General features: G+C 38.6%; 1 protein-coding gene across 3 annotated transcripts in view; it reads left to right on the top strand.

The window, feature by feature from the left end:
* The first annotated feature begins 2,078 nt into the window (after positions 1 to 2,078).
* Positions 2,079 to 15,998, top strand: part of SH3RF2 (SH3 domain containing ring finger 2) — a 100,371-nt gene continuing 86,451 nt past the window's right edge. The window contains exons 1-2 of one of the 3 annotated variants that reach the window (XM_034405015.3): positions 2,079 to 2,232; positions 3,298 to 3,827. In XM_034405015.3, coding sequence (XP_034260906.1) covers positions 3,447 to 3,827 — 381 coding nt within the window. In that variant the 5' untranslated portion in view covers positions 2,079 to 2,232; positions 3,298 to 3,446. Of the gene's footprint in view, positions 2,233 to 2,378; positions 2,739 to 2,884; positions 3,033 to 3,297; positions 3,828 to 15,998 lie in introns of those variants that run through there. The other 2 variants (XM_034405023.3, XM_087887426.1) reach the window with 2 other exon arrangements.

Raw genomic sequence — 15,998 nt, 5'->3', positions numbered from 1 at the left:
ATGTCAAGATGGCTATCTGAACAGGGCAGTCAAAGGCCTACCTGCTCGGCAGGTATACCATGCACATTATGCTGCCACAGCCAATATTTTGACTTGTTTTTTTTTAAAAAAACCCTGCCGATATTACTGTCCATAGCCTGAGAGCTCACACTTTTCAGTGTCTATCTAAAAAGTTAATCAAACCCTGGATTAATTTTTAGCAAATTTAAAAGGAGACTGGTTAAAAAAAGCCAAATCCAACAGGAAACATTATTTTTTAAATGGCGTATGTTGATTACGCCACCATGGATGGACTGTCTTTTGTCACACAGACAAAACAATCAACAAAAAACAAAACATCTGCTAACTTGTGGTGATTCCAATTTATTGCATCCATACCCAGACTTTAGATGCCACTGATGCCTAGATTTAGGCCACTTTCAAAGTATTTTGTTTTGGTTTTCTATAATCTACATCTTTTTTCATTGTTGCATCCATCTAAATAGTTCTTTTCATTTTTTTTCAACATAAGCAAGTATTAAGTGAAGCATATTACAGCAAAATCTCCTCAGTTCTCCTGATGGGTGTGAGCAGGGACTGACCAAACAGGAAAGGAATTTGAGATAGTGATGCTTAAGGAAAATGTTGACACCATGTATGTTTCAATTTCCATCCTTGATATCATAAAGAACAGTAGGCAACAATCATTAACCTAATGCTTTAATACAACTCTATATACAGCATAAAGGCAATATTGGAATATGTGTATGTGTGTGTCTGTGTGTGTGTGTAGTCTTTGTCTTAAACCATAATGGTGCCTGCCCATCAAATGTCATGGCGGTTGTAAAACAGGTTGGTCACATAACTGACTCAATTTCTGATCTTTTTGTGGCGATTGTTAAGTAAATGCCATGGTCATAAAGTGAACCAATGAATCTCTATGAGCCCAGTTTTGCTGAAAAGTGTAGAAATGCAGATTTTCAGAAAAACACTCATAAAATGCAGTCACATGACTTCAGGACTCTGCAAACAGCTATAAACGTGGCCATGTTGCTAAACACCTGAAGTTCAGTCATTTGACTATGTGGGGGTGACCATCAGAACTTCAAATCCAGGTCATTAGTAACCCCAAGGTGACTCCCTCATAACTTCAAACAGTTGCTAAGCGACCTAGCATAAATTGAAGACTACAGTACCTGTACAGTGCTGATTACTAAACTTCAACAAGGATACTGTGGAGCTAAAAAGGTGCCAACAGAAGCAATTTAAAAAAACTGAAGGGGTGTGGAGGATTATTGTTCTATGGAAAGTGACGGCATTATGAGTTGTCTTAGTCAGGGTCTCACAGGGTGGAGGCTGCTTCTTTGACTCATGCCAAGGACTTTCTTCAAGTTCCCCTTGATGCAGTTTCTTTTATTTAAGAGAACACTTCTAAACATAATTCCGGCTCAGGTGAATATCAGCAGAGGAAATATGGATTTTAATTCAAGTTGCAACCAAGCTGTTTTCTTTCAGCAGAGCTACACTCTGCTCTCAAATGAAGACTTTGCTTTAGATCTTGTCTCTCTCCTTTTGGGTAAAGTCAGTGGCAAAGAATGAACTCTTTAGAAGAAAGTTGCTGGATTTGAAACAAAAACACTCACTTCCCCAGCAGATGCCTCTTGAGATTGAAGTTTCATTTCTCTAAATATGCAATCCCACCTACGTCTACTCCATAGTGATCTCACTAAGGTGAGTGAGATATACTTCTAGGCAAGTGGGTGTTTGGGTCTAATTTTTATCGGCATCCCAAAAACGCATTCTTCATTTTCTCTGGCAGCTCTTTGCTTTTATAGACAGGCTTGTTGTGGGGTTGTTGTTTTTTTAAAAAATCCCGATTTTACACTCCCCCTCTGCTTCTAAAACAAGATCAGTCCCTCAAGGGGAAAAAAAAAACTATACCAAATTATTGATCCAATGTACTGTAATCAAGGCCAAAATAATTCAAATGCGTATGTGTGGTTTCAAGCAAACAGCTCCTTCCTGGTGCCTAATCAGACTGCACTCTTTTCCCTGATCTAAAATCTGTGTAGGAGTAGCAGCCTGGCAACATATGAGTTAACAAGGCAGCACGTGTTAAGTTTAGCTGAGTAATGCACCTAGTTAAAGTTTTCAATGCAGCTGCAATTCAGAGTGAGAAGAAAGAGAAAAGCAAGCTCTGGAGCTGGTATTTCATGAGATGGACTCATTTTTAAAGGGGGTCATGAATGCAAGGTCAGTAGCACGCACTAAAATTAGGAGCCTGTTCTAATTTATCTCTTTCTTCTCCCCCCCCCCCCCAACTTCTTCCTTCAGCACTCAGTGAGAAAGCTCAGCCCCTGAAGCTTATAACTCTTCCTCGGCAGTCTGAGTCACAAAGAGAGCAAGGTTGGATTGTTCAAGTTTAGGAAAGGAAGTGTCTCAGGAATTGCGACACTTGAAACATTTGATCGGACTCGATATACTAGATTCAGTCTTCATTAACAGACAGTGTTTTGATGTGGGATGGCATGGGGCTCGTTTTTGCAGGCCAGGACTTGAAATTAGGATTAAACATTGGTACTGCTTTGGCTTGGTATACCGTTGGGAAAGGTGCTGAACAGGTTGGGTAACTTTTCTGCTGTGGGCGGAATAATATTCTCCCCCTTTTGGGGGGTTGGTATTGGATTGTCAACTATTAAAGACAAAGCAAGCTGCATTGCCAGTCTCTTGAAATCAAGCACAGGTTGTTTTATTTCCAGGTATGCCAACAACAGTGTCTTTTATTAAAGGTGATTTTCCTAGGAGAAAATTGGGGAAATGCAGAAATGTGATAAAGTGGGTAGTTTCAAAAAAGGGGAGGGGAGAATGTGTTCAGCCCTGTCTCAGCAGAATTCCTTCTGTTTGTACTGTATGTGGTGTGATTGTTTGGTCACATTCACAACATAATTCTTTTTTTATGTAGCATTATTTGAAGATGGATGGATCACCCTATAATACATCCAAGAAGCGTATTGTCTTACTGTGGTCAACTCAATTGGGATTGAAGGAACAAGGTCTCTCTTATTCAATGGCTAACTGCAACAAATTGGGTCTTTGGGTCTTGGGTCTTTCTTGATCCCAGTTGGCCATTGGGTATAATTATGTTTATCTAATACTTATTCAGACATGAATAATGTCACACCTACATGAGAAGCAGGGGAGAGAATATACCATGCAAACTGCTTAATGAAGGATTTCTTGAAATGTTGGCGGCATGCATTTCATAATACTGTAATATTTAGGCTCTATAATTTCTCTTTTCTGTCATTTTCTTTACAGAATACAGTAGTTCTTAGAATTTAAAATTACCAGTATGCTGCATGGGGCATTCCTGAACAAACCAACTCCGTTCAACCAAATAGTAAGCATGTGGAGTTTTCTAGATCTACCTGAGGCTGGAGTTTTTCACTGAGTAGAAGATCAACATCATGGACAATTTATCTTTATTCGACATGCTAGAGTGTCCAGTGTGCTTGGAAAAGCTGGATGCCTCCGCCAAGGTGCTTCCGTGCCAGCACACCTTCTGTAAGCCTTGTCTCCAGAGTATTTTGAAATCACACAAGGAGCTGAGATGCCCTGAATGTCGAACCCTTGTACTCAGCAATATTGAAGAACTGCCTTCCAACCTGTTTTTGATACGTTTATTGGATGGAATCCGGTTTGGAACAAACATGATGAAGTATGGCTCACTCCAACGATCCTCAGCCTTCTCCTCTCCTGTCTCCATCAGGAAAATGGGGGGAGGGCCAAAAAATCTAGAGCTGGATCAATATCGGATGACTTCCAGTCCCAGGATTCCTTTGGAAGAGGTAAGCAAGGTCATTTCTTTCATTGCTACCTGTATTAGGAAGATTTTTTTTTCACCACTTTTCATTTTTAAGGAGTTGGATTAATTCAGCTAATTATAAAACAGTCTGACTTCTCTCTGAGGTCCCTACCAGTCTTAACTGGATTTGTATAACAACTCTTACTTTCATTTTAAATGTATTCCATCTGGAACTATTTCTAGCCCAGAGTTTGAGTCTTGAATTCTCAGAGGTTTGCCATCTCCAGCTGAGCCCGAAATTGAACTGAGACTTTTCAGGGTAATGTTATAGTACGACTCTTTCCAGCTTTAGATTCAATCAAGAAATGAAGAATTTATATATATGAAAAAGCAGAACTATTTTCACACCTGTCAAGGACTGAGAAAGGTTAGACTTTCGCAGAACCTTTTTTTAAAAAATATTTTGTCTTGTGCTGTTACAAAAGTAGCTTTTTTAAAAAATAAGAAACAGTGTTTTTTGATCTTTTGAAAGTGTGACAGGACCAGAATATGGATAAAAAATATGTCAGTTGTGTCCTAGATTCATTACTTTTCTAGTTATTCCAGTTCTCCTTAAATTGAAGGGTATATATATGTGAACACATGCACACAGAACTTGCTGAAAAGTTCACACAGACTCACACAAAATGATTGACTTGACACACACACACACATGAGGGTACCAACTGTATGGATCTGGGTGGCAGGCAGAGACAGCTTTCGGTTCATGTAATTAAGAACTTTTTTTTCCTTAATTATAAGTCTGTATGCTTTTAGAACAATTTTTCAAGAGTGTGAATTTGCAGGCAGGTCCCTGCAATTCACTCTTGGTTAGGTGAGTGCTTTTCTATTTGGTATTAAAACCTGGAAGATGTTGAGCACCCTCTGACAATGGCCATTTTATTTAAAACTACAAAAATGTATTGAAAAGAATTGCGTTTTTAGGAATTCTCAAAACAAATTTATTAAGAAAGAAGGCAATCTACTCCAGTTGTATTTATTCATCCTCTCTGTGGACTGCCTGGGATTCCCATAACGTGTGGAGGTTGGTATGTAGGAGAAGGCAAGATTAGGATGCTAAGCCAGGTAAATAACAAGAGCAAATGATAGTGGGTGAAGTCAACAGGATGCCTTCACCCAGACTTGCCCAGCTTGAAGTTATCTGTAACCTAGATACTTTCCTAATTATACATCAGTGCAGCTTCATTCTCCTTATCTCATTCACGGTGCAAATAAATCTGCATAATCTGTTGTTGCAATTCTTATTCTCAAAAAGTAGCTTTGATAACCGGATACTCCCGTACAACTTTGCTTGAATAAACACAAATGATATGTGACTTTTTAATTCAAATCAACAAAGCTAATTCACATTGAACTAAGGTATAGGATCTGGCTTAAAGACCAGATTTCTCCTGAAGCCCTGAAGTGGGTCAGATGATGTAATAGTTCTATGAAAGCTTTGCGTCCTCTAAAACCATATCCACCCCCAGATGTCACATAGTTTTTAGAGTAGCAGGTTGAAGAACGTAGGAATGTTTTGAAGTGATTCCTCCCTGATGCATGTACTTGAAAATGTTCCCAGCTTGAGGTGCCTTCAGAGGCCACATTGCTGAAAGCTGGCTTTTCCTGCCCATTTCTACAGCTAAGTAACAGGCAAAATCCAGGGGAAGTACTATTTCAAGGCGTCACCATTGCCTTGAAGGAAACTGCTACTCCCCAGTAAAAAAATGGGAGGTAGAGTTTCAGTGAAATGACAAATGCTTCCCACAGCCCAGATGGATTGGATGCCAGAGATTCCACAGTTCTGTAGTCCATCCTGCTTTTCTTTAATATTGTTAGTAGCCTAATAATGATAGTATCTTACGGACAGAAAATGTAGTTTTCTTCTTCAACTCAGTTTTGAGGTCAATCATTTTTTTTTCAATTTGAGAGGATTTGGGATTTCTGAGATTATATTATCCTGGCAGTAGCATCTAGCCTAGAAAGGAAAAGAATAGATCAAGTTAAAACGGAGATGGACATTTTGTAGCCACAACAACAATAAATTTCCATGGACTAGAGGGGTGATAGCATCATTTCATTACTGGATTGAATTGAGTCAATGTTTTGGGAAGATCCTGCCCATCTAACAGTTCAGAAGCATGAAAATGCTAATGGGTAAATAGGTACCACTTCAGTAGGAAAATAACAGTGTTCAATGTATAGTCAGGCTGGTCACACGACCACGGAAGCATCTGATAACTTTGGCTCCCACAGCTAGGAAATGGAAATCAACACTGACCCCTAGAGTCAGATACAACTGGACAGGGAAAACCTTTACCTTTTTTTTTTTTTTTTTTTTGATATAAATTAAGTAGATGCCTTAAAGCTCTGCACACTTTTGTCTTCTTCTCTGGGAGAGAAATATTAGAGATTGCAGGACCAAGGTAGCATCTTAAATTTCTGCAAGGCTTAACAAATCACTTCACCAGTGGTGAAATCCTCCACAGTTTGCCACCGGTTCGCTTCCCACGCATGCACAGTGTGTGCCAAATGCACACTGCACGCACATGTGCAGTTCGCACCAAATGCTTGCTTCACACAGAAAAAGGAGGCTTAAGAAGGTAAATAGAACAGCGAGGTGGGGGAATCAGCTGTGCCACGCAATTTAGATTCTCTAGAAAGCAGAATTTGCTGCTTTCTAGCAAATATAAATCGCACGGCACAGCTGATCGTTGGAAATACCGGTTCAGACAAACCGTTAGCATTTTTTTACTACTGGTTCACCCAAATCGGTGCGAACTGGTAGTATTTCACCCCTGCACTTCACCCTTAAATTATCAAAATCAACTCACCCTATCCTCCCATTGACTGAAAATATCAATCTTGCCCATTGGGGCTGCTCTTGGTGTTGTGTTCAGACTGTGGGTGGCTCACCCTAACTAAAATTAGTGATCATGGATTAATTTTGAATCCCTGAAGAGCAAAGTAGACTCAATAATCTAAATGGGAAAGATCTCATAAGACTGCTCATTTGAAATTCTATCTTCTTACTCTGTAGCGTTAAGATAGAAATTTTATGCATGCTTACTCAGCAATAAATCCCACTGTGTTCAGTGGCAAATACTCCTGGGGGGAAGAGATTGCACTGAAGCCCTATTATATGGTTTTGTTTGTTTAGTCTATTTTTAATATCTGTACAGAATTTGTTAATAGTGTGCAATTATAACTACATAAAATAATGTATTGTCAGCTACCAAAATTAATGACTTTCTAAACTGAAAGAGAAGACTAGGAAGCAGGATTATAAAGTCCAATGTCTGTTTCTTCCCTAGTGAGCGTGAATACTATTTTTGAGGGAAATGGCAGGGGAACCTACCAGAGATTCTGCACAAGAAATAAAAATAAAATGCAGACGTATCTTGCAAATGCTTTTTTAAAATATTGTTTTGAGATACAGAAGAATGGTGAATGAACTCTTTAATTTAATGCAAGACAGCAGTGAGGTATACAAATTGTCTACAGATTATGAATTTGAGCCATGAACTGCTGGTAATAATGTAATGCATTATTGATTGGTCTCCATTACTCATCTTGCTGTAGTTGGCATACAGAGCCAATTGAAGCTGGATATAGGTTCAAAGAATGCTTGGTGATTTCAATTATTTAATTTGTTCTACTTATATATGTATAATTTGAGATGGAGAGAATACCTCCTCTTCCTCTGGTGTCAACATACCTTACTTAGTTTTGTTACGTAAAGGTAAACCATTTGCTGTTCTGCATTAAGCAGTCAGGTGTCCTAAATTGAATTTAATCTACCACGTTTCCCCGAAAATAAGATCTCCCCCGAAAATAAGATCTCCCCCAAAAATAAGACCTCCCCTGAAAATAAGCCCTCGAAGTGACCAAACTCAGATCAGGAAAAGAAGCAAATTGTCCTGAGCATAAAATCTGCCCACCAGACCACCTCATCTGAAGGATAAAACCTCACATGAGACGTCACTTCCTTCCCACAGGTTCAACCCTTTCATCTCTAAAGATAACTTTAACTGTTCTCTGTCCATGAGTTTGCATTACAAACAGATACATTTGTAAAAACTTACAGCTAACTACTTCCCAATATTTTTATCTTGCCACTAGTATACTACCATCTTGCTGTGATACAGAGGGATTATAGAACAATTAGTACATCTCTGGATAGATGAAGACCCACATCAGGAAAAGAAGCCATTAGAATATGTAGGTGGAAGAACAAGTAGTATCAGAAAAGTTAGGAGGGAAACCTGGTTTCATTGCCTGGAAATCAACCTGTGCTCAAATGCAGCCTCACCCTATGATACTATCTCAGGATCAAGACCTATCAGGCACATTGTCATAGGGTTGCGCTAATGCAAAAATGTTAGTTACTAATCCACAACTGTCCTCCTCTGTGATGACTCTGAGTGACTTCAAAGTGTTTGGATTATCTCATAATAACTATGCATCATAATAACAGCGTCTCAAACACGAGAGATTTCAAAATCCCATTCAAAGTTGTTGGGCTTCTTCACTTGGCAATTAAACCACATCAAACACCATTTGAGCCATAAGCATTCCTATCTGGGCCAGGATAAAATAATAATAATAAGAGCCTGTAGTAGAGTGGACTAAAGCACTGTTATTAACATCTGCTGCTTGCAATTACTGCAAGTTCAAATCTCACCAGGCTCAAGGTTGACTCAGCCTTCCATCCTTTCAAAGGAAATGAGGACCCAGGTTGTGGGGGCAATAAGCTGACTTTGTATAAATATACAAAAGTATGAAGGCTATTGCTTAATGCATTGTAAGCCACCTTGAGTCTCGAGAGAAGGGCGGTATATAAATTAAAGCAAAAAAAAAATGTTGCAAAACTGAATGATTTGCAATTTGTGCTCATCGGGACCTTTGCAGTAATTCCCCTACTGGGTATTCTCCTATTGTTCTGGCAAGGCCTTTGCCTTGAAGTGATGTGATTACAAAATAAGGATTAATATTTAAAGATTGCAAAAGCTTAAAAACAAACCACATAAAAATACCCTACGCAAGTGAGAAAGGTAATGATTTAAAACATTGACTTTTGTAGTGTCAACATTCTGTCTGTTTCAATGAACTAATCCACCACCCCCTCCAAAAAAAAATCTTACAATAACCCCCCAAAATTGCTATTCTATGGCAGTCTGTTGCTTTTCTTGTGTTGGCTTAAAAAAAAATCTCAACTTGGGCAAATTTACATAAATGGCTTCTCTTGTCATTTACTAACCATGTATTTAAGAGCTCTTAAAAATGTCTTTGCTCAGCTCTGCCCTCTTATTTTCTTGCCTTGCCAGCCTTCAAACCTGCAAAGAAGCAACTCCACCCCCATCTAACTCAGCTTCCCTATTGCCAATTCCAAGTTACATTTTATACAGCAGTCTTTTGGCCTCATGTAGACAGTATACTTTTTCCTGTTTGCATCCAACAGTTCTTTTCCAGAGCTCAGCAGGCAACTCGCTTGCAAGCTAGATCTACAAGAACAGTTTTGTTTAAAGAGACATCAAGGAATTTGACCTCTTTCCAGGTATGGCAATAGGGTGAACATGAGCACCACATGATTGCTATCGAATTCAGTCCAAACATTCATGTTAGATCAAGAAGCAGCGATTTGGAAAGAGCAAAGCTCACTCTTGTTTGAATGAATCCCTCAGGACAAAAGCAAAGTCTGGAGAAATTACAGACACTGTAAACGGGTCTGATTCTTAGATTTAGATATTCTTGTTCCTACAGCCCACTGCCCTGTTAAGTCCAGCCGAAGTTACTGAAATGAACTCATCAGAGTTAATGCTTAAGACTACAAATAAACACATGATTAAGTGTTTTCTTCCAACAAAGATTAGAAGAGGCACTTTTCATTTTGACTTCTAAAGTTTACTGAAAACTGTCATTTAGATGAGGGGTTTGCCTAAGAAATAAGGAGTGACAATAAAGGCTGCTTTATTTACTAACTAACGTTTATATTTTATTTCTGGATCAAAAATAGCAACAAGTGTAATGGTTGGGAGTTTATTTTCCTTCTAGCTACTGCAAATGTCCACAACCCATTCCCTCACAAATTTGGTATTGCTGCCTCACTATTTTTTTATTTAGCATCTATTTCTTTCTTTCTCTCTCTTTTTTTGCTCAAATTAGTCACATGTAGGAGCCCAGCTTATATCAGTAGGCATACTGTAAAGAAGATGATGTCATATCTTATGGTTACATCCAGTGGTGGGATTCAAATAATTTAATAACTGGTTCTCTGCCCTAATGACCGGCTGGGTGGGCGTGGCCATGGTGGGCATGGCCAGGGGGTGTGACAGGCAGCACTCTGCCTCCCTGCATCCTCCTGGGAGCAAAAATGGGTTGCCGGGGGGGGCACACCCCCTGCATTCCGTTTTGGGCCTAGGAAGCCTCCCTGCAGCCTTCTGGGACCAAAAACAGGCCATGGGGGGAGGGGGCGAGCTGCACCCCACCCACCCCATGCCCCTTTTTGGGTCTAGGAAGCCTCCCTGCACATACCTGGGAGCCAAAATGCGGCATGTGGGGACTCCTGGAAGGGGTGGGTGGGGAGGGGAGAGGTCAGCCAGCACGTTTGCCTGAACTGGTAGTAAAGGTAAGTAGAACCCACTCCTACTCTAGACCCACTTTTATGAGCCTCAGAGCACTTAGAATCTGCAGCACCATAACAGTATGTGATAATAACATTAGATAAGAATGTGAAATTGGCAGCACCAAGAAGTTAAAAAAAGGGCAGCAAGTGTAAATACCTAGGTCAACATTTTTTTTAAAAAAGTCTATAAAACTACTAAACGGGAAATTGAAATTTCAGCCATGGAGAAAATGTTTGTTTAAAGGCCTTTGAATGGAGGTGATTTATTCCTAAAGAGGATGAGCATGGTATAGGTACTTAATACAAGGTGACCAGACATCCCACTTTTGGCGGGACAGTCCCGCTTTTGAACAATTTGTCCTGCATCCCGCGGCGTTTTTAAAAAGTCCCGGTTTTTGGAAAGAATGCAGGGCGCAGTAGTGGGTTGCTCCCGGCTGCCTCCTGAGTCCCAGCTGATGGCTAGAGGGAAAAAAAACTGTTTAAACTCTTGTCGCGGGGCTTCAAAGGGCCGCCCTACAGCTGATCAGTGTTAAAAGAAAACAAATGAGTAGACCAATGCCTGCAAAAATAGAAAAAACAGCCCCTTAAAGCTTCAGCATAGGTTAATTAGCACAAGTTGATTAGATTGGCTTCCCGACTCTCAGCTGATTTGCTCAGGGCTCTGTAGTTGCTAGCTGCAGAGTGCTGGAGATTTTTTCCCCCTAACTATGCTTTAAAAGCGAAACTGAAAGTAAAGCTGGGTCTTTGCTGCAACGTGGCAAAATGAGGCAGAGAGAGATTTCTTTTTCTTTTTCCTCACCAAAAAAGGTAGGTGCAAAACTGCAAACAATGAGAAATTTAGGGGAAAAGAGGAGAGTTCAAGATTTTAAAACACAAAAGAAAAAAAGCTCTATTTAACTAGGGAATTGTAATAATTGAGATACTATTAATTGTATATTGTGTTGAAAGCAGAAATGGTTAAGTTCTGGTTTGGAGGAATATATGGGGGAAATTATTTGGTTTATTATTATTGGTAAATATAATTAATTGATTTGTAAGAAATTGGATTGCATGGAAATAATTGGAATATTCATGTTCATATTGATTAATATACAAAAAAGATAGTTATATAACTAATTGATTTATATTAAAATGTTGAATTTGAATTAAACAACTGTATTACATAATTACATAATTAACCAATGTGAGGATGGATATAAAAATAGATGACAATGGGAAGGGGTATAATATAGAATAGAAGGGAAAAATTGAATTTGATTAAGATTAGAGATGACGATGAAGGGTAATATTGGTTTTTTTAAAAAATAGATGAGGAATAAATATGGCAAAAAGGAAATATAGAAATTGTAAATTTAATTGAAATGACTAAACACTGTTTAAATTTGTGAACCAGCCAAATATTCTGTTCAAAGAAAATACATTGTATGTTTGTATGTGTGTTTCTAATTATTGCTATTTATTCATATTTGTTCTCTTTTATTCTTTAAAGTTTAACAATTCATTCTTTATCTTAATATCTTTATATTTGTTTGGGGTTGGCTTTCTTCCCTTTCATCTTTTTTTTTGTACAGCAATCTTTCTCCTCAAACCTACCACCTCTCTCTTTTCTTTCCTTCTTACTTTCTCTTTCCCCCCCTTCTTCTCCTCCCTACTTCCTCTTCCTATCTCCTTCTCCTCCTCTCTTCCTCCCTCTCTTACCCTCCCTCCTACTGTAATTTCCCTTCCCTTCCTTCATCCCTCTCTATTGCTGTATCCTTTTATGCATATGGACTACTCAGAGGACTGAAAAAGTTATTTTTGACTGGTCCTCGCACTTTTGACCAGTCCTCGAACTTACAACTGTCCTCACATTTTATATTTTTGCCCTATCTTATCACCATGGTGAAGAGAAGCAGTTGTGAAATGAGTGACATGGTTGTTAAGAATGCTGCATGGGCATAAATGTGAGGATGGTCATAAGTGTGAGGACCAGTCAAAGGTGCAAGGACCTGTCAGAAATGACTTTTTTCTATACACATAGCTATGGCCACCCGGTCACATGACCAGCTAGCCATGCCCACCCAGTCACATGACCCCCCCAAGCCCCGCCCACAAAATGGTGGGTGTCCCGCTTTACCAATGTTAAAATCTGGTCACCTTAACTTAATAGGACTTCATTTGAATTTATTAAAAGACAGATTGAATAGAATGGGTAGTTATCTGAAAGATAACAATAACATTCAAAACCATTTTGACAGATTTATTTTTTATTCATCGTTTACTTGCTTATACATCCTGCCCGACTTCCAAATGGACTCATGGTGATATACAGCACAACAAAACAAAGGCAACAGTAATATAGAAATAATAAACCTTTCAAACTATAAAACTTTATCATAATTTACAGTATTATAACAAAAAGAATAGGTTTTGATGACAGGCCTTAAATAAATGCCCTTCTTGAACAGCTCAGTTTTTAAAGCATATCTTATTTTATTTGATTTTATTGTGAGATAAAATACAAATGGAAACAAAAGTTAGGAAACTTAAAAGGGAAACAAGAAGAGTGCAGAGAAAATGATAAAAAACTTCTCACTTTTACCAGCACAGTAAATGCAAAAAAGTTGCAACCTCAACCTTTTGCTTTATTTCTAAATATTTCAAGCCATTGTTAAAAGGGCAAAGTCATTCTAGTTATCAAAACCTAAAATGAAATCTGGTTGGTTTGTTTTTTAGTTTTGAGCACAAAGTCCAGAAGTTATTTCCAAGTAGAAACAAAACTAGTTAGAGTTAATTAATCTTTAATTAAAACAGTCAGTTTTACCATCTCTGCCAGCTCCATCACTTTTACCATTCATTCTTCCATAGTTTTTAAGGGATTTCTAAAAGTCTTTAGGAATTGAACCATGAGGAAGGAGGCAGTTCCATCAGGCAGGTGCCATTGCTGAAAAATAGGAGTTTGCCTTTATTCTATGCTGGTCAGAATCCACCTTGAGGATGGTATCCAGTACTGTATACCAACTTCAGGAAAAAGGTGAGCCTCAGAGAGATTCACAATCTAACTATTTAAACACTTCTCCTTTGTCAATTAAGGGAATCTCACCAGGCTCAAGGTTGACTCAGCCTTCCATCCTTTCTAAGGTAGGTAAATTGAGGACCCAGTTTGTGGGGGCAATAAGCTGACTTTGTATAAATATACAAAAGGATGAAGGCTATTGCTTAGCGCATTGTAAGCCGCCCTGAGTCTCCGGAGAAGGGCGGCATATAAATCAAATAAAAATAAATAAATAAATAAATAAATGGTGTCCTTACCACATGGAAGCAAGTTAAAAAGTCTCCACCTTATGAACTAGGAGATAAATTGAAATCTAAAGTGAAAACAATCCAGTTGCTGAGATTTCTATAATCTTATCCTGTTCTCTTTCAATTAATCTTGTGAAGGGAGAATCCATCTGTTTTCAGGAAATGGGACAACAAATCCAAGGCCATGATGATGACCAGGGACCAGAAATTAAATCTAAGAGAGGTTGAATGCATGAGAAGAAAAGACCAAGGGCAAGGCACTTGTCAAATACTTGAGAGGATGTCACATCGTAGAAAATCAAGAACTGTTGTCTTCTACTCCTGGATACAGGTGCAAAATACTGGCTTAAATAACAGGACCGACACTATCAGTCTTATGTTGAAAAAAACATTCTAACAGTACAAGCAGTTCAGCAGAGGAATTTTGAGAGAGGATGGGTGAGGCCTCTCCTTCAAGAGATTAGTCAAACAGAGGCTGGACAATGACCTGTTGGGAGGTGCTTTCATCTGTATTCCTGCCCTGAGCAGAAGTTGAAATTCATGACAAGGGATACGGTTCCAGTTCTATGGATTCATTTATTAAGGTTCTTTAATGTTCCTTCCATTCCTCTTATTGCAATTGGAGACATCATAATTTTGGAAATATTTAGAATCAAAATTCTTGAACTTTGACAACATGTTCTGGAACCTTCTGGATCTTTCTCAGTGCTCTTCTCAGACACAGTCTGAAATCAAATTTCCCCACCCCTCAAGTTTTCTCTGTGTTATGTTGTGCTGTCTTCTTGCATTGGAACATTGATTCTTCTGACTTTTCTCTTCTCAATTTTCATTCTTTCATCAGGAAAGAGAAAATAATGTTAGATACAGATATGATGAATATACCGATTTCAATACAGTAGTACCGGTAGCTAATACTGTTCAGAGAGAGTATTAATCCAAAGAAAACGGTGATAGGTCTGCAACAGCAAGGAAGCCTGATAAATAGCTCATTGATTCTCTGATAAACCATCTGTTATTCACAGACTAGGTACAATAACACAAACCTGTCTGCAAAATCTCACCACCATCAACTTCGTTTTCGTGTCGCTTCATGCATATGTGATTTACTGTGTTATTAATCATATGCATGAAACGACAGAAAAGGCGAAGTTGATGGTGATGAGAGATGAGAGAGAAAAAGTGATGGGATTCTCCTATCATAGAAACGCATCTTGCAATCCTGTTCAAATGTTTTCAGAAAGGTTCCTGGGATATTTAATGCTCTGATCATTATTCCATATCATAGGTCTGCAACCTCTTCTAAATAGTGATTCTTTAATAAATGGGCAGTGTTGAGCTGTTCAATTGTAAGACCAAGAAGAAATTAGGCACCTACAAAAACCAGGGCCGTCATCAGTCCCCCCCCACCCCTTTGTAAAAAGATAAGCTTCATAAAGATTTCCTTTTTCATTCAAGAAACTCATAGACAACACCATTTATCTGGCCAAAATGAATAAAGGGCTTAGAAAGAACGAAACACAGTTCATAATTTTAAAAAGTATGCTTTCAATCACCCACGTGAACTCACAGATGGAGAAACATCTCTTCCCAACTATGATTGAGTAATTATTTTTAAATTTTCTTCTGTACACGGAGATTAGTGTTGCTTTTATAGAAACATATTCTTTTTTAAGTGTCAAAGATTTGTCAATTCTGGGGTGGAAACTTTAGGGGAGAAGCTAAACCCTAAAAAATTACAATGGTAGAAAATCTAGATGTAAATTAATTGAATAATGATGCTGTAAAAGTTGGAACATGTTGGCATCTGAATAAGTATCACCATCCTGAACACTAGCTAGTTTTTCTCTTAATGCCGAAGGCTTTGAATTCTGCTTGTAACCAAGCTAAGGTTAGCAGTACAGTACGGGTAGTCCTCGATTTACAACGGTCCATTTAGTGACCATTCAAAGTTACAACGGTGCTGAAAAAAGTGACTTAGGACCGTTTTTCACACCTATGACCGTTGCAGCATCCCCATGGTCAGGTGATCAAAATTCAGACGCTTGGCAACTGACTCATATTTATAACGGTTGCAGTTTCCTGGCATCATGTGATCATCTTTTATGACCTTCTGACAAGAAAAGTCAATGGGGAAGCTAGGTTTGCTTAACAACCATGTTACTAATTTAACAACTGAAGTGATTCACTTAACAACTGTGGCAAGAAAGGTGGTAAACTGGGGCAAAATTCAGTGAACAATCTTGCTTAACCATAGAAATTTTGGGCTCA

Source organism: Pantherophis guttatus, chromosome 2 (genome assembly GCF_059756535.1).
Source record: "Pantherophis guttatus breed Tessera chromosome 2, ASM5975653v1, whole genome shotgun sequence".
In the NCBI taxonomy this organism is placed as follows: domain Eukaryota; kingdom Metazoa; phylum Chordata; class Lepidosauria; order Squamata; family Colubridae; genus Pantherophis; species Pantherophis guttatus.
The sequence above is the reverse complement of the archived record's forward strand: the minus strand, read 5'-3'. Positions and strand labels throughout refer to the sequence as shown.